We start from the raw sequence: 21,938 nt of genomic DNA, 5'->3' as shown, positions 1-21,938 counted from the left end.
GTACCAGGTCCCCTCACCCCTGGCTCCTGGCTCAGCAATCCCAGGGAGCACCTGAGCAGGGAAGGGGTTGGGGGGACCAAGGGGAATGGGAAAATGGGGAGCAGGAGGTGCAGGGAAGGGTGGGGAGGTTGTGGGGGATGGAGGTGTTGGGCTGTGGCCCCTCAATATTTTCACTCTTTTTCCTGGACAAGAAGGAAGAAGCTGTTTGTGCTCAGTTTCAGATGGGAAAGGGAGGCAGTTCTGTCCTGGGGGGCACATCCAGGAGGATCCTGTCCCAGGGGGTGACACATCCTGGCATGGGGGAACCTTTACCAGAGGGTGGCAGTTCCAGAAATGTCCCTGCACATTCCTGATGGGGTGCCTGTCCCAGGGGTGGCACATCCTGGGGACCCCTGTCAACCCAAAGGTGGGGCCTAGCCATGGCCCAGCCCCACTGCACAGGGATGGCCATTGCCCAGCCCTGCTCTGGCCAGCCCCAGGTGGCAGCCAGGACCTCAGGGCCCCCCCCACCCCCTTGGCTTTGATTCTGGCAGTTTTAGAGCTGCTGCAGAGGTGAGAATTCTGTGGGGGGAAAAGGCCTGCCTGTGGTTTGCTCAGCCCTGCAAGAAGCACAAAGCCTAAAGGGAGCCCCAGCAGTGGCTCTGTGAGGGCCTTTGATGGTTTTCAGAGCAGGGCTGGCTGGAAACCCGCCCTGCAAGGGCAGCTGGGAGGGAACCAGCCCTGAAATGCAGCAATTGATCATTTTGTCCATTTGCCCAAGGGACTGAGAGAGCCCCAAAACTACTGCAAATCCCACACCAATCTGCTCAACAAGCTGACCTGGATCCTCCTTCTTGAACAAAACCTGCAGCCCTTTGGTACCTCATGGAAAGAATGTTTGGGTTCTGGATGTGCACACCAGAGGAGAGGGAGAAGTGTGGAAATACTGAGCGGGGGCTGCACACGAGGGGCTGGGGAACAGGGGTGTCACAGCAGGAGCAGGGAGTGCCCAGGCAGGGGAATTCAGGGCAGGCTGGAGTGGATTTACCAGGGAATCAGACCCTGAGGCACACACGGGCATTTCCAGAGATTCCTGTGCACTGTCCCAAGGATGGACAGAGCTTCTCCCCTTCCTCCATGAGAAGTCAATCAAGTTTCAGGGTGGGAATGAGGAAAATGGGGAGAGTTCCTAAAGGCAGCCCAACCAAAGGCTTCCTTAGGGGCTGGATTGCTGCCCAGCAGGCAGGGAACAATCCCATCGAGCTGTTGGACACGCAGGGAGATTCCACACTTTGTGTTATCCACAAGCAAATGCTGCTGTGGGATGCACTAAGGGAATCCTAAAGGGAACCCTAAAGGGAACAAAAAAGTCTCATTTCTTCGGGAATTGTTTGTGTTTTCATTGTGAGGGAGTTGTTGGGAGAGCAACAGTAAGAAGGATTCTATAAACCAGACCAATGACCTTTCTGCTGCAGGAAAGAGAAAGTGAATGTTGGCACCAAGCGGGCGGTGGGAGAATTCAGGGAGGGGTCAGGGACACATCACCCACGGGTGTCACCCCCCACCCAGGTCCCCACAACTGGTGTCACTCTCATGGCCCCCACAGTGTCCCCTGGCCCTGCCCCACCTCAGGATCCACATGTGACCAACATGGAGCTGTTGGGAACCTATGAGGGACAGAGGGACCCTTGTCACTACGATGACGTGCTGTGACACTGGGGGCACTGGGGGGCACTGGGGGGCATTGATTCCCATCAGGGGTCTCTTCTTCCTCTTCACAGCACCCCATGGGGCTCCTCATGCCCCCTCCCAGTTCCAGAGGGGCACACGACCCTTTTCACTCTTATTGTACACAAAATGCAGCTTTTGATTAAACCATGTGAGAAACCTGGCTCACTCTTTAAAATTTGTAAATGATTAATAAGGGATAAAAGGATCAGTAAACAGCATGCTGGGTGCTTGGCAACTGCCAGAGGCACACTGTTAACTACAACAATTCATCTTACATACATTTTCATTGTATTGGTTAACTACATACTCAGGAGGGTTACGCATATTCAAATATTCTTTCCAGTTTACATGTTCCAGGAATTCTTTTGCTTGGTTTGGCCCTTGATTCCTTTTCATAAAGTACATGCCATACTGCAGAGTAAATTTATATATTTTATGTTCTCACAAGGCCCCCCGTTCTGTGGTTTGACAGTTCTTGATAAACAAAGGGTCAGTGGTAAATTCCTCTTTGCATTCTTTCTTTTGATGTTTATTTACTTGCTACTTTTCAATGTGTTCTTATCATGCAGATGAGATACTCCACCAGTACATTAAATCAACATTAGCCATTTCACAAAATTATCTGAGTTATTCTGACCATTGTCACTTAGTTACACAAATAAAGGCATTAGCCACTTCTGCAATGGTTAATGTTGTAATACACAGCACATTGTGTCTATCTTGATATTTTGTGAGAGCCTAAACTATAATATATTTATCCCACTAAAATATATGTTCTGCACAGGGATTAGGGTAAAAAGGCTGACAAACGGTGGTGTATCAAAAGCCGTTAAAAAGTGATTACAAACTGTATTGTATCAAAATAGTTTGCAAAAACCAATATAATGGAGAAAGTCAATGGCTCCATAGTTATGAATAACAGGGAGAAGGTGTATTGAAGGGTTTATTAGACTTCTCCTTATCCTGCTCTGATTTTGTCAGCAGTAAGTTCAATTCATATCTCTAAATCCGAGGCAGTTTGGCCCATGACAGGATGTGATGAGTGATCTCTCCTGCTCCTTGTCTCAACCCAGGAACCCTTTGCTCAATTTTCTCTTCCCATCCAGGTGCGGAGGGCAGTGAGGGAGCCGCTGTGGTGGGTGCAGGACATCCGGCCACTGTCCACCCACAGCAAGGCAGGAAGGAGGAGGAGGGTCTGGGTCAGGTTACTGAGCAGATTGGTGTGGGATTTGCAGTAATTCTGGGGCTCTCTCAGTCCCTTGGGCAAAGGGACAAAATGATCAATTGCTGCATTTCCGGGCTGGTTCCCTCCCAGCTGCCCCTGCAGGGTGGGTTTCCAGCCAGCCCTGCTCTGAAAACCATCAAAGGTCCTCCCAGAGCCACTGCTGGGGCTCCCTTTGGGCTTTGTGCTTCTTGCAGGGCTGAGCAAACCACAGGCAGGCCTTTTCCCCCCACAGAATTCTCACCTCTGCAGCAGCTCTAAAGCTGCCAGAATCAAAGCCAAGGGGGTGGGGGGGGGCCTGAGGTCCTGGCTGCCACCTGGGGCAAGCCAGAGCAGGGCTGGGCAATGGCCATCCCTGTGCAGTGGGGCTGGGCCATGGCTGGGCCCCACCCTTGGATGGCCACTGGCTTCGAGGAGCGGGAGTTTGGCATCTCCTTCCTGCCCTGGGCTCCATTCCCAAGCTGCTCTTGTAGACTCAGATCCTGCAAGGGACGAGCAAGAAGGGAGAAGTCTGGCCACCCTCCAGACCCTCCATGCCCCAGGACAGGACCCCCTTGGCCAGCATGTGTCCCCCCTGGGACAGGATCCCCCCAGGAAAGAACCCACCCCCGTGTAAAAAACGTGTCAAACAGCCTCTTCCTTCTTCTGCAGGAGAGAGAAATTTAAAGTGTTGAGGGGGGAAAAGCTGGACACCCCTATCCTGCACAGCCTCCCCAGCCCTCCCTGCAGACCCCTCACCCCTGCTTCCTCCACCCTAGGCTTCCCCCAACCCCTTCCCTGCTCAGGGCCTCTCCAGGATCATCAAGGTATGAACTGGGGGCTTGTGAAATTGAGGGGAAAAATGATGGAAATGGAAATAAAGAGGAGAAAAAGCCCCTCGGGACTATAGGGACATGGACCCAGACCTTCTTGGAACCTACCTGGGGTGACCCTACAAAAATGAGCACCCTGGGGGGACTTTGCTGGGCCCTGGGTCACCCCAAAATCTGAGGCACCCAGGGAAGGAGCTTTGACCCATGGGCTCTCCAAGCCACTGCCCATCCCTGGCGCCCCCCTTCCCCAGGGATCCCAATCACGGGAGCCCCATTCCTTCTATCCTCCCTTCCCTGGGACCTGCATCCCACTACGGACATTCCCCAGGATCTCCATGGCCCAGAACCCCATTCACAAGGAACCCTCTCCCGGTCACTCCATCCCCTGAAATGCTCCTTCCCCGAGGACCTTGATTCTCCCAGGACCCCCATTCCCATGAGATCTGCCATTCCCCCAGCATCCCCATCCCATGACCCCAAGTCCCTGGAGCCCACATTCCCCTGGGACTCCCATCCCTGAATCCCCCACAGCTCTGGTGATCCCCATTCCCATGGCACCCCCATTGTCACTGACTCCCCCTCTTCAGAACCCCCATTCCCCAGAGACCCCAACCCTGCCTTCCCAAACCCCCTGAGCTCCCCACTCCTGGGAGCCCCATGTCCCACCTTGATCCACACAACCTTGTCCCCTTCCTGTGCCCAGCTTGTGGCCATCCTGCCCCCACCAAGGGCCACCTCCACGTGGGGACGGGCGTGACCTCGCTTCCTTCCCCTTCATCCCAAGAGCCACCAGCCAGGGGAGCGGTGGCCACAGCAGCGAGTGACAGCCAGTCCACATGGCTGGGGACACCAGGATGGCCGGGAAGGTGGCGCTGCTTCTGTGGGGTGAGCGCCCTGGGCACGGGCCTGACACCCCAGGGATAGGGAGGGGAGGGTGCCCAGGGGGGCTGCTGGGTCCCCTGATGTCCCCAATGCCAGCAGGGCATGGAGTCCAGTGTGACCAGAGTTGTGGGGTGGCCGTGGGGACAGGAACAGATGGCAGAAACAGTGGAACTGTGGTGGGGGGGACATGGAGAGGGGCATGGAAATGTGGGGACAAGGATGTGGCAGAAGGAACCTTGGGGCAGGGGCACCTGTGGGGGCAGGGACAGGGACACAGGGATGCAGGGACAGGGACAAGGGGTCAAGTACCATGTTTTTGGGTCATGGAGACAGGTGCCATGGGAATGGGACCATGGGCACAGGGCCGTGGGGCTGTGGCTGTGGGGCTGGTGGGGGTGACCTGTGCCAGCACAGGGTCCCCATGCCTGAGCTTGTGTTGGTTGCTGTGTCCCTGTCCTTGAGACCTCTGTGCCACACCACTGTCCCCACTGAGACCTTTCGGGCACAGCCCCACACCCCGTGCCCCTGTGCCACTGTTCCTGCAGTGCCACCCCCTCCCAGCCCTGTCCCTTCTCCCTTTCAGCACAGACCCTCAGCCTCGCTGGTGAGTCCTCGGTGGATGTCATGTCCCCACCTCACTGTCCCCAGCCCCGCGCTGGCCCTGACAGGCTGCTGTCCCCTCTCACCTACAGGTGCCCAGACCACCCAGCTCCTCGTGGAGCCCCCCTGGACACCGCCAGTGCTGTGGGACTGGGTGACACTGACCTGCCAGGGCTTGGGGAGCACCCGTGACACCACCTGGTACAAGGACGGGTGGCGCTGGTGGGAACAGGGACGTGACCGCCTCATTGTCACCCATAGTGGCACCTACGCATGTGACAGACCTGGCAGTGGGCTCAGCCCCACCATGAACGTCTCAGATGGTGAGGGAGGTTTGGTTGTCCCCAGCTTGGCACCTGCAGGGACCCCGAGGGCTCTGGGTGGGCTCCAGTCCATGGGTCAGCTCCTGGTGTGAGCAGAGCCTGTCCCCTGCTCTGGGGATATCCCAGAGCATCCCAGTGTGGGCAAAACCGTGTGGGTACTGGGGACCACTGGTGTGCTGGCTGTGACCCAATGGGGAGGTCCCGGTGACATGGGGACCCTCCATATCCCTGAGATGTGACAGGACCCCCCTGTCCCCCAGACTGGCTGGTGCTGCAGGTGCCGGCGCAGGCGCTGCTGGAGGGGGACACGGTGACACTGTGCTGCCGGAGCTGGCGAGACAACCCGATCACCTTGGTGTCCTTCTACCACGAGGAGGAGGAACTGGGGGTGTTCCCCAATGGCACCCAGCTGTCCCTGTCCCCTCTGCAGCTGAACCACAGTGGCCGCTACAGCTGCAAGGGCCAGGGGGGATCCTGGGGGTGGCAGGAGTCAGCGCTGGTGACAGTGACAGTGCATGGTGAGCACTCCAAAGTCCCCACCCCAAAACCTCCACAGCCCTCCCCAGAGACTCTGGGCCACAAATCCCCCTCCTCTCTCCTGCTCTGAGCTCTGCTCTGTGCCGGTGCTGGAGGATCCCCCCAAGCCCACCGAGGGGTCCCCTCTGACTCTCAGCTGCCTCAGCACCCTCAGCCCCCTGTGGCCCCGAGCCCTCCTCCTGCACATGTTCTACCTGGATGGGTAGGTGGTGGGGGGCCCACAGTGGTCCCCAGCTGCTGGTCCCTGCTGTGGGGGTCTCCCACTGGGTGAATTACAGCTGCCAGGTGCACCTCGAGGGGGGGGCGTGTGGAGGAGCAGCACTCAGCTCTGCGTCACAGTGCGCAGTGAGTGCGGGGATGGCACGGGGAGCCCCCACTGCCTGCTCAGGTCACCTGCCTGGGGACCTCTTTGTCCCCCAAACCACCTTTCTTGTGTGCTTCCCCCTCTCCCCTTGTCCCCTCACCCCCCTCTGGTGTGACCCCATTCCCGAAATCCCCCATCACACCCATCCCCCCTGTTCCTATCCCCCCACACTGGCTGCCAGCCCCTCCCTGTGGCCTCAGCCCTGTCTCTGTCCCCACAGTGCCTGTGGCCAATGCCACCATCACCCCTGATGTCCTGGAGGTGACACCGCAGGACACAGAGACACACAGGGACGCAGGTGGGGTCACACAGGGGCACCAGAGAGTGCAGGACCCCTGGGGTGATGGGTGACCCTGATGTGTCCCCCTCTGTTTCTTGCAGTGGCTGCAGGGATCGGTGGGGCCCTTTTGTTCCTGCTCCTGCTCGTGGGTGTCATTGTGGCCTGGCACCAGTGGCACCTTGTGGGTGGGTGGCAATGGGGGGACAGGGGTCCCAAGGAGCTGAAAAGGACCTCAGCACTGGGGAACAAGAGGACAGCACACACAGCCCCATAATTATGACCTTGACTAGGGGACCTGTATGGTTTGGGCAGTTGCTGGAGGGTCCTTGCAGGGATGTTGGGGGTTCTTTCAGGGGCCCTGGGGGCGTTTGGAAGGTCTCTGTCTCTGCTGGGCTTTGGGATCTTGAGGCTGATTTGGTCAGGGGCACTGGGGAAGTTAATGAATTCTGGGAGACTTCAGGGATGCTTGGGGATCTTGTGGGAAATTGAGGGTCGTGTGGGGGTTCAGGAATCCTGAGAGGGGTCTGGGCGCTGGGACCCCACAGTGACCCCTCCCCTCTTTCCTTTGCAGCTGCCAGGAAGAATCAGGAAAGGTGAGTGGGGGGCTCAAAACACACTCTCCCCTTTTACCCCAACCCCCATGACCTCCTATTCCCTCCCCCACATCCCCTTTTTTCCCTCAGGGCCCCCCCAGATCCCCCGCCCCCCCCAGAGGAGGGGGAGGTGCTGTACACCCACGTTGTGGTCACCAAGAGGGCAGCAGGTGAGTATGGAGGGGACACACGCAGAGGGACATGTCACCCATGAGTGTCACCCCACCCAGATCCCACAGCCCTTGTCTCTCGCAGTGTCCCCCCATGCCACCACACTCCAGGATCCCCAGGTGACCTACGCGGAACTGCGGGGATCCCAGGGGCAACCGCGGGAACCCGGTGACACCTACGGGAATGTGCTGTGACACTCAGGGAAACTGGGGGGCACTGGGGGTCCCCACCCATGGGCACCCACTCGTGTGTGTGTGCTGCCTTTAAAATCTGCCCCTCCCCTCCCCGTGGAGGCACCAAGATCCCAAAGGGCTGAGAAAAGAACAATTTCCTGCAACAGCAACGAGAGAGAATAAAACCAACAGCAACAGCAACAAGGTTCAGAGTCCAAAGGGTCACAAAAAGGAACAACTTTCAGGGAAAGCCCCCAAAAAGGAACAAACCCCAGACATTTTCTCCCAGCACATTTCCCCCACCAGAGGAACCTGGTAGGGCCCTGGACCTTCACTGCTCTGATAGCCAAAGCAGCCTTCAGGAAGCTCTGGATTTTCTTCTCCCCTTTCCCAAACCCCTCCTCTGCTGTGTTCCCCACACGAGGATGTCCAAAGGCCCTGTGGGGGTTCCAGAGCCTCCCCCTTTTCCCAGGCAGTCGGGATCAGGCCATGGCACAGGGTGGGGTGCCAGAGACAGGAAAAGTTTGATGTCTGGAGACATTTTAGAACACCTGTGTGTGGCAGGGGTGGGTCAGGCCTTGGTTTTGGTGAGACAGGGCCCCATCTGTCCATCAGTCTGTCAGCTGTGGCACACTGGGGACAGTGTGACACTCTGCCAAAGCCAGCTCCTGAGCGGACAGGTGACCAGAAGTGCCACCTGGGGAGAGGGCCCTTGGTGGCCTGACTGGCTTAAAGGGCAGAGCATGAGGCAGCCCAGTCCCTGACCCTGTCTTATCTTGGGGTGTCTGTCCCCTCCATGCTGGAACCCAGGAGTTGGCAACTTATTTAAATGAGAAATATCTGCCGAGGAAAGTGGGAACATTCCCAGAATGGAAAGAAGACCCATGCCTAAAACATTTTTTTAGTTTCAAAGTTTATGGGGCTTTAAGGCAGAAGTGTAGGAAAAGGAATAACATCTCTTTACTGGGAAATTTATAAACCAGAACAGAACAAACAACACAAAACCAGAACTTTCTCCTCCACTCAGCTCTGTTGGCTTCTGTGGCAGTTATAACCGCGGCCAGCTGGGGGCGCTGCAGGGAGCACTCCCGGCCAGCAGGGGGCGCTGCAGGGAGCACTCCCGGCCAGCAGGGGGCGCCCCAATCGAGCTCCATCCCCTCAGGCGCCATGGCAGCCTCGGACAGGAGGGAGGAGGGGAAATCGCTCCTTTTGCAAACTCACAGGCACCAGTCGGTCCTTGCACCACCACTGGCAGTGGGCAGAAGCCGCCAAGGCAGCAGATTGGATCCCAGAGCCCAGTGGCAGCGTAGCAGTGTCCTGGGGCCAGGCACATGCCTTAAGGAATACCCATGACCACTGACCATGATTCCGAAAGGAAGGAAGGCAGCACCTGACCCAAGGCAGGTCTCAGGTCCACAACAGCACCTCTGGTGGCTTTATGCCAATATACCTGCAAAGCCTCAGCCTTTCACTCCCTTTTCCTCCTTCAGTCCTGGCACAGCAGCTCTGGAAATATTGAATTGCCCTGGGATATAGAGGAAAGCTGGTGCTCCGTGTGCTGACTCTGCTGGGACTCCTCAGGGGGTCCAGAGCACGTTTGGAATTCCTGCTCTTCCTGGGCCACTGCTGGCTCCAACTTAGAAGTCTCAGGGGGAGTAGTAAGAGGAGAGCAGAGCCACAGCCCCAAGGGCTCTGCTGTTTCAGTTGGAGCACAGGGACAGCCTTGGCTGGGAGCAGTGCCTTGGGAGGGGAAAATGGGGCAAAACTGGAGCTGCTTGGGCCAATGCCTCTGTCCTGCTCAGGGAGCTGCAGACCCTTAAGGAGGTGCTGTAATTAGGGCTGGGGTTCCTGAAGTTCAGCTGTGGGAGCTCAGCACATCACTCCTGATGTCCAGAGCTACCGAGAGAACCCTTGGGGGGCTCGGGAGTCCTGGAATGTTGCCAAAAGCACTTGGTGGCTTGATTTTGATCCATCTAGAGATGTGCCACCGATGTATGAGGAAATGGAACATGCGAGAACCACTCAGGTGTAAATAGTGAAGGGAAGATATTATTATAGGGTGAATTACAAATTTTGGGGTTTTGGTACAGGGGGGTGGTAGAGACAAGATGGAGGAATCAGGGTGTGCCACCACGCTTTTCCTTCTTCTTCCTGTCTTCCATCTTCTGGGGTGGTGTTGGCACTTGTGGATTGGTCTGGGATGAGGGTGTACTTAGTGACGAAGATGATAGATATTGGGGACAAAAATGTAAATATGATATACGTAGTTTTTGTTATAAAAGATGCGGCCGCCTTAGGGGTGGGCAGAGTGCCTTTGGCTGCCGTGCTGGTCAGATCCTTCAGGCAGGGAAAAGGACTTTTTAGATAAGAGATAATAAACAAACTGAAGACCGAAAAAACCTAGCGTCCAGTCTCATCCTTTGAAGCCCAGCGTGCAAGAACCATCCTAAGCGTGTCTGGGGGCAGAGACAGACAGCCGACCCCAGACTTGGCGTCCCTGGGTGGGCCACGAGGTGGGCCACGAGGTGGGCCACAGAGGTGGGCCACAAAGGTGGGCCACGAAGCTGGGCTGCAAGGGCAGTGCTGCAAGGCCATCGAGGACTGCGGTTAAGCAAGCAGTCTCGCCGGCGGGCAGCTCCCTGAGTTGGACGGGTTCCCAGGAGACCACTGATAACTCCTTGGGAAAACAGCCAGAGGGATCCGAAGAAGCAGCGGCCAAAAAGGACATCGCACTCTACCTCTGCCGAAGAAAAATCGTACCAGAACAGCCCGGACCGGGATTGGAAAGGCGCCTCCGACCCCATCTCCTGTGACCTGCTGGACAGAGACCGGGAGCCTTCGGACTGCTCTGACGACGTGAATTCGGTAAGAAGGTCAGAAATTAAAAACATGGGGAAAACATACTCCCAGGAACAAATAGAGGTTTTGTCCGCACTACAAAGTGTGGCAGAGGCAAACACAAAGGGAATTTCTAAGAAAGCACTCAAAGATTTATTGATGTGGGTGAGACTTAATTACCCACATCTGGAAACCCGTGTGTTATTCGAAACGGGTTTCTGGCAAGAAGTTAATAGACACGTATATCTTTTGGCCACGAAGGGTGATGGAAAGGCCTTGAAGTTACTGTCTCCAGCAAGGATCATGTTAGAGGCAATTACGGCAAGATCCCGGAGTAGAGCTAAAAGGTCATTAATTGTGAATCCCACAGGGGCGGGGGGAGGAGAGCAAAGCTCAAAGCAGAGATTGTCTCTGGTCCCAACCAGCCCTGGAGAAGTAGCTCCCGATGAGAGGGAGCGGGAAGTAGCTCCCGATGAGAGGGAGCGGGAAGTAGCTCCCGATGAGAGGGAGCGGGAAGTAGCTTTACCGCCTTCAATTCCTCTACCCCGAAAGTCCAGGAGGCCTCCAAAACGCCCTGAAACCCCAGAAACAGCGGGGAGTTCGGGTTCCGATTCGGACGCAAATACGGTCCTTACCCCAGATGAATTAGGATTTTCATCTAGCGAACCGGAGGGACAAGAACGCCCTGTAGGGGCAAACCCTCCCAGTTCGCGAAAACAGCAGGAGAAAGGGACGGGAAAAGCGCCCAAGTCGGAAAGGGGGGGCGAACGGGGACCGGAGGGGGAGGAGGGATTGCTCTCTCGCGGCGAGTGTGGCTGCGCGGCGGCGGCGGCGAGCTGTGGGGGGAGCGCGGAGGCAGTGGGGGACGCGAGTTTCGGCGCGGGGGCTGTGAGCGCGACACCGACAGCGGCAGCCTCAGCTGGCGCAGTGCCAAAGACGCACGCGCAGGGTGAGACCCGCGGGACATCCGGGAAGGGCTCTCAAAATACAGCGTCCACGTCAGACGCGGGCAATGGGCTAGGAGCAACTGCAGAGCTCCAAGCGGCACCCGTAGGTAGACGTAGGAGACGCGTGATGATGCAGGACCCGGAAGTCGAGCCACGACGGTCTGCTCGGATTGCGCTGCGCACGCAGGCACGGGCGGGGCAGGGGTTGTACGCGCGAGCAGGGGGCGTGAATACAGCGTCAGAGGAGGAGGAGAGGGAGTCAGGGACAGACATAGGGGAGGAGTCATCAGAGGCGGAGCGGGACGGAGACAGTGACGTCAGTTCAGGGGAGACAGGGGGCATTCCCGAACCCGCGCATGCGCAGAGAGTGCGGAAGGAGCGTGGTCGGGGGCTAGCCCGATCCCCTGTGACGTTGCGGGCGAGGAGGGGCCGCGCGCGGGGTTCCACATCCCGGGGCTCCACCCTCTCTTCGGTTTCGGCTTCCCCGATCCCAATCCCTGCGATTCAAACCTCTCCCATTCCTGAGGGACATTCATGTGTTCAGGCTTCATTGTTGGCTCATTCAAAACCCGTGCGAGCTCGGTTCCAAAAATCAGAAACGCTGCATTCAGCCGAAGCGGCTGAGGAGCCGATCGAGTCCGGGACGCCATTACGGCCGTCCAGGCGGACCACAGCGCCACCTAGTGGCGGGAACACCAAAGTGCAGGACATGCCAGACCCGGTCGGTCGCGTCACAGCGCCATCTCGTGGCAAAACGATAACAATGCAGCAGTTTTTCCCAACAACATACAAAAAGAAAACAGCGACAAAGAAGGAAAAAGCAACTCAGCAAACAGATTTTCAGTCAACTTTAGAGCTTCAAGGATTCGAAGACACATCATCAGAAACGGAAGAAGAAGAAGAAGAAGGAGAAGACATGATACAAATCACAGCTTCAGAGGGAACTCCAGCATGGATGTTTACAATGGCAGAAGCAGCAAAAGGCTTTCTGCAATCATTTGATACAGTGAAGAAAAAGAAGAAGAAGTCACGAGAATTTGAAATTCCTTTTCCGGATTTGGGAGCGAGGCCAAAAACCTCAAGTCGAAGGATGTGGACCGAGGAATCACCAATGACTTCCAGGGTTCCACTGTGCAACCTGTTGCCATCAGAACTACCAGAAGAGGAATTTCCAGAGGAAGAAGAAAGGCAACCGAAGAGGCCAATAGATTGGAAAAACATCAGAAAGGAGTTGTCCAAGGAGAAGGGTTTGTTAAGAGGATCAGGAGATCTGACAATGCCAGTGACGTATGATGCACAGGGACAGAACCCAAGGTGGGAGAGGCTGGGTCACGACGTGGTCAAAGATTTAGCAAAGGCCATTCAAAGCAACGGGTTGAACTCACGGTACTTCAAACAACTGCTGAAGGGGACATTCGACAATTATGAATTTACACCTTACGACATCCGAAGCCTTGTGTCAATTATCCTCACGGACACGGAGAATCTCATCTGGGACAGAAGATGGCGACGATACCTCGAAGGATTGAGGAACAGTTATCAAGGTGGACCAAATGCGAACCTCACTGTAGCACAGTTGGCAGGAGATCCTCCAAATGACAATCCAGCGGAACAAGCAGCACGACTTCCGAGGCAAGTGCTGAATGCCATCAAAGAAGCGGCGCGAAGAGCAATCCTGCAGATTCCACCAGCAGGAGTTCCAGATACCCCATTCGCATCCATCAAGCAAGGTCCCACAGAATCATTTTCATCATATATAGATCGACTCTCACAAGCTGTGGATCGACAGGTGGTAGATGAACAGGTAAAGCAGCCACTCATGGAAAGTTTAGCCTACGGCGGTGCCAACCTGGATTGCCAACGGGTCATCTCAGCAATGCCAGGACGGCCATCCTTGGCAGAGATGGTGGAGGCTTGCAGCAAAGTGGGGACGCCTCAGCATGTTGCGTCGATCGTGAGGGACGAGTTGAAAGGAGAGTGGGAAGAACAGATAAAGAGACAGCTGGAAGGACATCTAGCAAAACAGTCAGAGGAGAAGACGCTGGAAAAGATGCTCCAACAACAGAAGAGCGAAATAATGAACGAAATTCATGCAGTCATCAAGAAGAACAACCCATTGGGAGGACAGTGTTACAGGTGTGGAGCATTTGGGCACATGAGGAAGAATTGTCCACAAGCGAACATACAAGTGCAAGCACCAAAGCTGCAAAAACCAATCTGCGCACGGTGCAGAAAAGGAAGACATGCTGTGAATGAATGTTACTCCCAGATGGACGTGGACGGGAACCCTCTACCGCGTCCGGGAAACCCCAGTTTCAGCGTGAACAATCGCCAACGCGCTACGACACAAGTGATGGCGATGGCCCAAGAGCAGACAGGGCAATCATCAGAGAACGCCAGGCAAATGCACTCAGCAAAGTCCTCAGCCGACTCCCCAGCGACCCAGACCTCCTCCCACCAGGGGCACAGTGCACATTGGCAGCTTCCAAATTAGTGTGTTTCTTGGATGAGAGTCACGCAGAGATACCCACAGGTATCTGCGTGGATTCACACAAGAAGCAGGATTTTTTGATAGTGGGGTTGGACAGAAGTAGTACCCTTGGACTCATTGTTTATCCGTCTGTTGTCTCAGCAGACAAAAATACGGAACTCACAGTTTTGGCAAAAGCTCTCTGTCCACCATTGACCGTGGCGGAAAACACCCAAGTCGCAAGGGCTTTCGCCTTGCCACCACACGCCGTCAAACAGGTCATGTCGATTTTTGACGAGGAAGGGTTTCCACTGAAGGAACATGTTGAGATACATGCTACATGGATAAAGCACATAGGCCGAGATCGACCCACGCTCACTTGTCAACTGACTTGTGGAGACAGAACGATAGAGGTCAGAGGAATGTTGGACACCGGGGCAGACGTCACAGTAATATCCTACATCTTTTGGCCCCATGATTGGAGCTTGATTGCACCCTTGGAGACTCTCTCAGGCATAGGGGGAGCTTCTCTTTGTCTGCAAAGTGAAAATTCCATCGTTGTCACCGGACCAGGAGACAAGACGGCGATCATTCGTCCTTTTGTTGTGCAAAAGCCAATCACCATTTGGGGAAGAGATCTTTTGGCACAATGGGGCACGAAGATCGAAGTGGATTTTTAGTCGGGGTCATTGCGGCACTCACCACACTGAAACTCACATGAAGTTAAACAAAGCATTGTATGTGTTGAACTTTCTCAATAGTTCATCCTCAGAGCCCAATCCACCCATCTTGAGACATTTTTCAAACAGTTCTCAGGCAAGATTAAGGGAGAATCCTTTAGTCTTGGTCAGAAACCCCGAGTCAGGACAAATAGAGGGTCCTTTCAGACTAATCACTTGGGGCAAGGGTTTTGCTTGTGTTTCCACAGGGCGAGGTCCGAAGTGGGTGTCAGTGCGGCACGTGAAACCGTTCCGGACTCAAGAGCAGGAAAGCACCGGTTCCGGAAGCAGAGAGACGAGTACTCAGACAGAAGAGGAAGTTGAAGTTACAAACAGCAGTTCGGAGAAGACAAAAGAATAAAAAGACTTTGGGGATTTTTCTTTCTTTGGGGAAAAAAAAAAAAAAAAAGGTTTGGGAAGAAAAAATGGCAATGTTATGTTACGGGAATGGGATCATAAGGTTTGTGATTCTCATGTGTTCCATTTCGTCACCAATTGCTTCAAATGACGAAGCAAATTTGCCAGTTAAACAACCAAAAAAGAATGTCTGGGAAGCTTTAGCTCAGACAGCGAATTTAGATAGTATTTGTCTAACTCACTCCAGACCAGGGAGTCCATTTTCGGCATGCATGATTGGGATGCCGGTGGACGAATGGCCAATTCCAGGGCACGATCCAGTCAAAATCTCACAGGTTGTTAAAGATCCTGTGACGGAGTGGCGTGCTTGGACGCATCTTCTTCCTGTGGATTCTATTGAGCCTCAGGAATTGGAGATTTTTGGGTCCATGACAATGGAATTGTGCATGCAATTCGGAGTCTTAAATGTGGCAAAAAATAAGACCATTGATGTCACACCAAATCATGAATATTATAAGAATGCATCAGCTTGGTGCAAAAACACAATAACAACTACAGGGTCACTCCAAGTTCCAGTGCAATTGCCAAAGGGATTGTTTTTGATTTGCGGGGACAGAATTTGGTATGGTGTTCCTGCGAATGCAATGGGAGGTCCATGCAGCATTGGAAAAATTTCAATGTTGTCACCAGATTCAAAAATGCTAAAAAAGTCAAAACGTAAAGAAAAAAGAACATTACAACATTATAGCACAAATTGCGATGATACAGTGTACACTTGGGACAAGGCAAGGAGAATTGCGACAGCAATTTTCTCACCTCAGACAGCGTCGGGGGTGGCCTTGACTCAATTGGACCACATGGGTTGTTGGTTAAGCAAACATGCTCAATCAGTCTCTCTTGCACTGAGTGACATGTTGAAAGACGTGAGCAGTGTAAGACAGGCAACTCTGCAAAACAGGGCAGCGGTCGATTATCTGTTGCTTGCCCATGGACATGGATGTGAAGAATTTGCAGGGATGTGTTGCATGAATCTCTCAGACCATTCACAATCAATTACAGAAAACATCAAAAAGATAAAAGACAGCATAGAAAAACTTGGTGAGATCACTGGATCATGGATTGATGATGTAGTAAAGTTTTTTGATCTTTCTCCCATATGGAGAGAGCTTTTGAAGGTAGGATTTTATATTTTGTTAATTCTTGCAGTTCTCATAGTTTTCATACCATGCATCCTTTTGAGTGTACGGCGCATTGTACGTTCGATTACAAAGGAAGTGCTTTTTGTGCAAACAGAAGGGGGAGATGTGGGAGCTCAGCACATCACTCCTGATGTCCAGAGCTACCGAGAGAACCCTTGGGGGGCTCGGGAGTCCTGGAATGTTGCCAAAAGCACTTGGTGGCTTGATTTTGATCCATCTAGAGATGTGCCACCGATGTATGAGGAAATGGAACATGCGAGAACCACTCAGGTGTAAATAGTGAAGGGAAGATATTATTATAGGGTGAATTACAAATTTTGGGGTTTTGGTACAGGGGGGTGGTAGAGACAAGATGGAGGAATCAGGGTGTGCCACCAGGCTTTTCCTTCTTCTTCCTGTCTTCCATCTTCTGGGGTGGTGTTGGCACTTGTGGATTGGTCTGGGATGAGGGTGTACTTAGTGACGAAGATGATAGGTATTGGGGACAAAAATGTAAATATGATATACATAGTTTTTGTTATAAAAGATGCGGCCGCCTTAGGGGTGGGCAGAGTGCCTTTGGCTGCCGTGCTGGTCAGATCCTTCAGGCAGGGAAAAGGACTTTTTAGATAAGAGATAATAAACAAACTGAAGACCGAAAAAACCTAGCGTCCAGTCTCATCCTTTGAAGCCCAGCGTGCAAGAACCATCCTAAGCGTGTCTGGGGGCAGAGACAGACAGCCGACCCCAGATTCAGCCATGCTCCTAAAGCATCCCTGTGCACAAGCATATGGCTCCACTGCCTCTCACAGGGGTTTTGGGGGACACAAGGTAGCACTGGATACCATTTGGGGGTCAGATGCCCCCACCTCTGCCCACAAGGAGCTTTCTTTACTTCCGGGAAGGTTTTTGCTGGTGCTGGGGATGATTCAGTGCCTGTGCCATGTGGCCACTGCTTCCTGCTGGCTGGCCAGGAAGGCCGAGCTGGAGCAGCAGCTGAGGCAGGAGAGGCTGGAGCAGGGGGCCCACGGGAACAGCACCTGGCCATGCAGGTGGAGCAGGAGTGCCAGGAATTCCACAGAATGTTCAGGTGAGGCCCACGGGGCTGGGCCATGGTGGGGCACAGCTTGTCATTCCTGCTCCCCCCAGATTTTGGGACAGAGCAGTGACACCCATTGGGCTCCCAAACCACTCAGGGCTTGGGCTCAGCCTCACAGGAGGTCTCAGCCCAGGCCTTGGGGATGATTCGGGTGCTCTGGGCTTGCTCCCGATAAAGGGCAGCTCTCCGGGAGCAGTTGGCACATCCCGAAGGACCCACCTGGGGCTGCTGGAGCCCGAGTGAACGGCGGAGGGGAGACCTTGGGACGGCGGGGGAGCAGAGACCCTGCGGTGGGGTCTGTGGAAAGAAGGGACAGCAATGGTGGTCCCGGAGCCCCAGGAAGGGGCCCAGCTGCCATCGCACTGTGAGTGCCGGGACGGTCACGGGGTGTCCGAACCGACTGTGGCAGCGTGTCCGAAGCCACTGTCGCGATGTGCCGGGACCGAGCATTGCCAGGGTAAGGCCCCCACAGCTCTGGGAAGGGGAGGGGTACCCTGGAAGGGGCCGGGCAGGGGCGGGGCAGAGCCCTGTCTATTCCCCGTGCCCTGTGCAGGTGAGAAGGGCAGGGATGGAGCGGCTTTGGGGACACCTGGAATCCAGACAGAGTCACTCCCCACAGCCCCAGCATGGCCGCGGGGCACAGCCACTGCTCGGTATCTCCACACTTTTCCCTCTTGTCTGGTAGCCGAGCCAGAACCCAAACATTCTTTCCATGAGGTTCCAGAAGGCTGCAGGTTTTGTTCAAGAAGGAGGGTCCAGGTCAGCTTGTTGAGCAGATTGGTGTAGTATTTTCAGTAGTTTTGGGGCTCTCTCACTCCCTTGATGCTGGGGACTAAATGATACCTTGCTGAATTTCTGGACTGGTTCCCTCCCAGCTGCTCCTGCAGGGCGGGTTTCCAGCCAGCCCTGCTCTGAAAACCATCAAAGGCCCTCCCAGAGCCACTGCTTGGGCTCCCTTTGGGCTTTGTGCTTCTTGCAGGGCTGAGCAAACCACAGCCAGGCCTCCTCCCCCCCAGAATTCTCACCTCTGCAGCAGCTCCAAAGCTGCCAGAATCAAAGCCAAGGGGGCAGGGGGGACCCTGAGGTCCCGGCTGCCACCTGGGGCTGGCCAGAGCAGGGCTGGGCAATGGCCATCCCTGTGCAGTGGGGCTGGGCCATGGCTGGGCCCCACCCTTGGATGCCTCAAGAAGCAGGAGTTTGGGATCCCTTTCCTGCCCAAGACTCCATTCCCGAGCTGCTCTTGCCAGCTCAGATCCTGCAAAGGACAAGCAAGAATGGACAAGTCTGGAACAGGATTTCTCCCAAAACCCAATAAACCCAAATCATCCCATGCCCCAGGACAGAAATCCCACAGGGGGAATTTTGGGGAGCAGTAGAGGGATGGGGCAGCCCCAAATCGTTCCAGACCCTTGCAGTGTCTCAGCCTCGTAGCAGCTATTTTGGGGCCAAGTCAGCCACTTTTTTCCAGGGGGAAGAATCTACAGTTTTCCATCCCAGTGCTGGGGGCAGGGCAGGATGGTCCTTGGGGTTTTGGAGAGAGGGGAGGGTGCACAGTCAGGGGGGTCATGTTTGTTTCATCTGGCTCCCAGTGCTGAGACCCTGAGGGACAGGGTGGTTGCTGGGCGCTCTCAGGGGTTCCAGCATCTCAGATTCTATCCAGGAAGGAATGCTTGGCTCTCCCCCCTGGGCGGAGCATCTCACAATGGGATGACGTAATTTTCTCAGCCATGAGTGACACTCACTGGCCCATTAACAGCAGATGTCTCCTCGGAGGGTGGATTGGTTGTGCAAGAGATGAAAACTGCCCAGTTAACAGAAGACAACTGCCCCATCTCTATCAGGTGGCAAACAGAATACACACTTAACCCAGGACATTTGGCCACCCAGGGCCCACCTCTCATCTGCCTTTCAAACACTGGGACCACATGCTTTTCTTTCTTATGGGAAAAAAAAGCACCTTTCAGCTTCAGGTGTCCATGGCTGAAGTTGAGAATCCACCTCCAGAATTCCATATATCCTAGGATTTCTTCCAGACAAAAGCTGCCATGACTGGCAAGTCTGGCTGGCCTTGGTTTCCAAAGACCTGGCTCCAATCTGCTTTTAAAACACTGGGGTTCTGTGCTTTCCTTCCTAACGAAAAGAACTCTTCTTCCTGGCTAGGTGCCCACAACAAAAACTGAGACTCCACCTCCAAAATTCCCTACATCCTAGGATTTCCCACAGATGAAAGGTGTCAGGAGAAACAGGTCTGTCTCTCTTGGCCCATGGGTGGTCACCTCTCATGTTCTTCCAAGAAACTTGGGCTTCACACTTTTCTTCCTTATAGAAAAACCATCCATCTTTATCAGGTGCCCATGGTCAAAACTGAGATTCCACCTCCCAAATTCCCTATGTCCAAGGATTCCTCCGTGACAAAAGCTGCCAGGACCAAAAGGTTTGGCTGGTTTGGCCTCTCAGGAGCCTTCTCTCACCACTTCAGCCCCTGAAACTCTTGGGCTCTGTGCTTTGCTACCTATGGAAAAGAATTGTCCTTCTTATCAAGGCAGAAATGGCCAAAATTTGGATTCCATCTGTAAAATTCCCTGTATCTAAGGGCTGCTTTCAGACAAAAGCTGCCATGACAGAGAGGTCTTGCTGCCCTTGGCCTCTGGTAGCTGCCTTTCATCTGGCCCTGAAACACTGGTGTTCCATGCTTTCCTTCCTATGGAAAAGAACCGTCCTTCTCCTCCAGGCATCCATGGCTGAAACTGGTATTCCACCTCTAAAATTCCCTATGTCCAGAAATTGCTCCCAGAAAAAAGCTTCTGTCTAATTTGGCTGCCCATGTCCTCTGGTGGATGCTGCCCATCTGCCCCTGGAACACTGGGGCTTGGTTGTTTCCTTCCTGTGGAGACCACTGTGACACTGTGAGGACCACGTGGAACCATGGACACCATTGTGACACTTTGGGACCATGGTGACACCGTGGGGCTTCTTGGAACCAAGAGACCACCGTGACACTGTGGGGCCTCGTGGAACCATGGAGACCATTAAGACCCTTCAGGGCCTTGTGTCACCAAGGGGCCACTGTGACACCTCAGGGCCTCATGGAAGCAAGGGCACCACTGGGGCATTGTGGGGCCCTGTGGAATCAGGGGAACATGGAACAGCTCTGGCTGATTTGGCCTCCCAGGGGTGACCTGACAGGTCTGGCTGATCTTGGAATGTCAAGGGCTGCCTCTCATCTGCCCATGAATCACTGGGGTTCCATGCTTTCCTTCCTGTGTAGAAGAATTTCCTCTCTTCTCAGACACCCATGGAGAAAATTGGTACTTGCCCTAAAAAATTTCCCAAATGCAAGGCTATGTTGCAGACAAAAACCTGTCACCTCTGTCTGGCCTTGACCTCTGGTGGTCACATCTCATCTGCCTCAGAAGCACCCATGCTCTGTGCCTTCCTTTCTATGGAAAAGTACCAGCCTTCTTGTCCAGGGGCCATGGCAGAAATTGGAATTTTGTTGCCAACATTCCATCTATCCCAGGACTGCTCCCAGACAAAAGCTGCCAAGACAGACACCTCTGCCTGGCCTTAGCCTCTGGTGCTGTTCTTAGACTATGAGCAGAATGTTTTCATTTGCAAACACCTTGGAGAGGGCCCAAAGATCTCCCAAGCTGGGGCTTGCAGGCCTCAAGAACATAAACCATGGAGGTTGATGTGCCTGGTCTCAGTTGAGAAGAGACTGAGGACAGAACAGGAGAGGCCTGGCAGGGCTTGAAGGGTGGATTCACAAATGGTGGAGCTTTTTCTCCATAGCGGGAAAGAGCCAGATAGAGAAATTATAGCAAAAATGCAGGTGGAGAGGCCCAGAGCGGACACAAAAGAGGAAGCAGGCACCAGAGCAGGGCTGTGGTACAACGCGCCCCCCAGAAGGAGTCTGGGTCAGCCCAAGGCTTTGTGTGGGCAGGCAGAGGCAGGCAGGAGGCAGAGCTGTCAGCAAAGGAAGGGGCCAGCCAGGTGGGGCAGCCGGGGGATGAGCACAGCCTGCAGGGACAGAGGCGCAGGGCAGGGACACCGTAGCACAGCCTGGGCTGCACAGGGCACAGGCATGGGCAGCAGCTGCCAGGCCCTGACAGAGCCAACTTGGGCAGCACTTTGGCCATGGCTGCTGGGCCTGGGCCTGAGCCAGGAGCAGGAGACAAGTGACCCTTGCAGGCCTGGGGCCTCATGGCCTCCTTGTCCCTGCTCAGCAGCCTGGCAGGGGCCGCCCCATGCTCCTGCCCTTGGCATTGCACATCCCCACATGCTAGTGCCCATCCCGGGAAGAGCCCTGAGCAAGGAGGGAGGGACAGGATCTGCCTGGCCAGGGGCTGGGGCTCAGGCCTTGGCCCTTTGCATTCCTGGAACACATCCAGCTTTGCTCAGCCCCAGAGACACCTTTGCCTTGTTTGTCCCCAGCTGGCATCACTGCCTCCAGTGTTCTGCTCTAACTGGAACCTGGGGACACTTTCTAAGTCGTGTCCCTCAGTGGGACCCATTAAACTTCGCAAAAGTTTGGAGTTTAATTGAAGTTTGAGTTCTTGAGAAGTTTTCTGAAGACTCTCTCAGGGATTGAGTCTGATGTAAACAACATCTAAGTCGTGACAGGGTCATAAAAGTCCCTTGCTTTTTCTGTGCTGCTGAGCTT

General features: G+C 54.5%; 1 protein-coding gene across 1 annotated transcript in view; it reads left to right on the top strand.

The window, feature by feature from the left end:
• Positions 1-4,580: 4,580 nt before the first annotated feature.
• LOC132334522 (low affinity immunoglobulin gamma Fc region receptor III-like) overlaps positions 4,581-21,938 on the top strand; it is a 93,832-nt gene continuing 76,474 nt past the window's right edge. Inside the window, exons 1-6 of the mRNA XM_059860629.1 lie at positions 4,581-4,629; positions 5,210-5,230; positions 5,319-5,549; positions 5,810-6,067; positions 6,671-6,748; positions 6,832-6,915. Coding sequence (XP_059716612.1) covers positions 4,581-4,629; positions 5,210-5,230; positions 5,319-5,549; positions 5,810-6,067; positions 6,671-6,748; positions 6,832-6,915 — 721 coding nt within the window. The remainder of the gene's footprint in view (positions 4,630-5,209; positions 5,231-5,318; positions 5,550-5,809; positions 6,068-6,670; positions 6,749-6,831; positions 6,916-21,938) is intronic.

The sequence above is a fragment of the Haemorhous mexicanus genome, chromosome 16 (genome assembly GCF_027477595.1).
Source record: "Haemorhous mexicanus isolate bHaeMex1 chromosome 16, bHaeMex1.pri, whole genome shotgun sequence".
Classification (NCBI taxonomy): domain Eukaryota; kingdom Metazoa; phylum Chordata; class Aves; order Passeriformes; family Fringillidae; genus Haemorhous; species Haemorhous mexicanus.
Note: the sequence above shows the minus strand (reverse complement) of the source record. Positions and strands in the feature narration are given on the sequence as shown.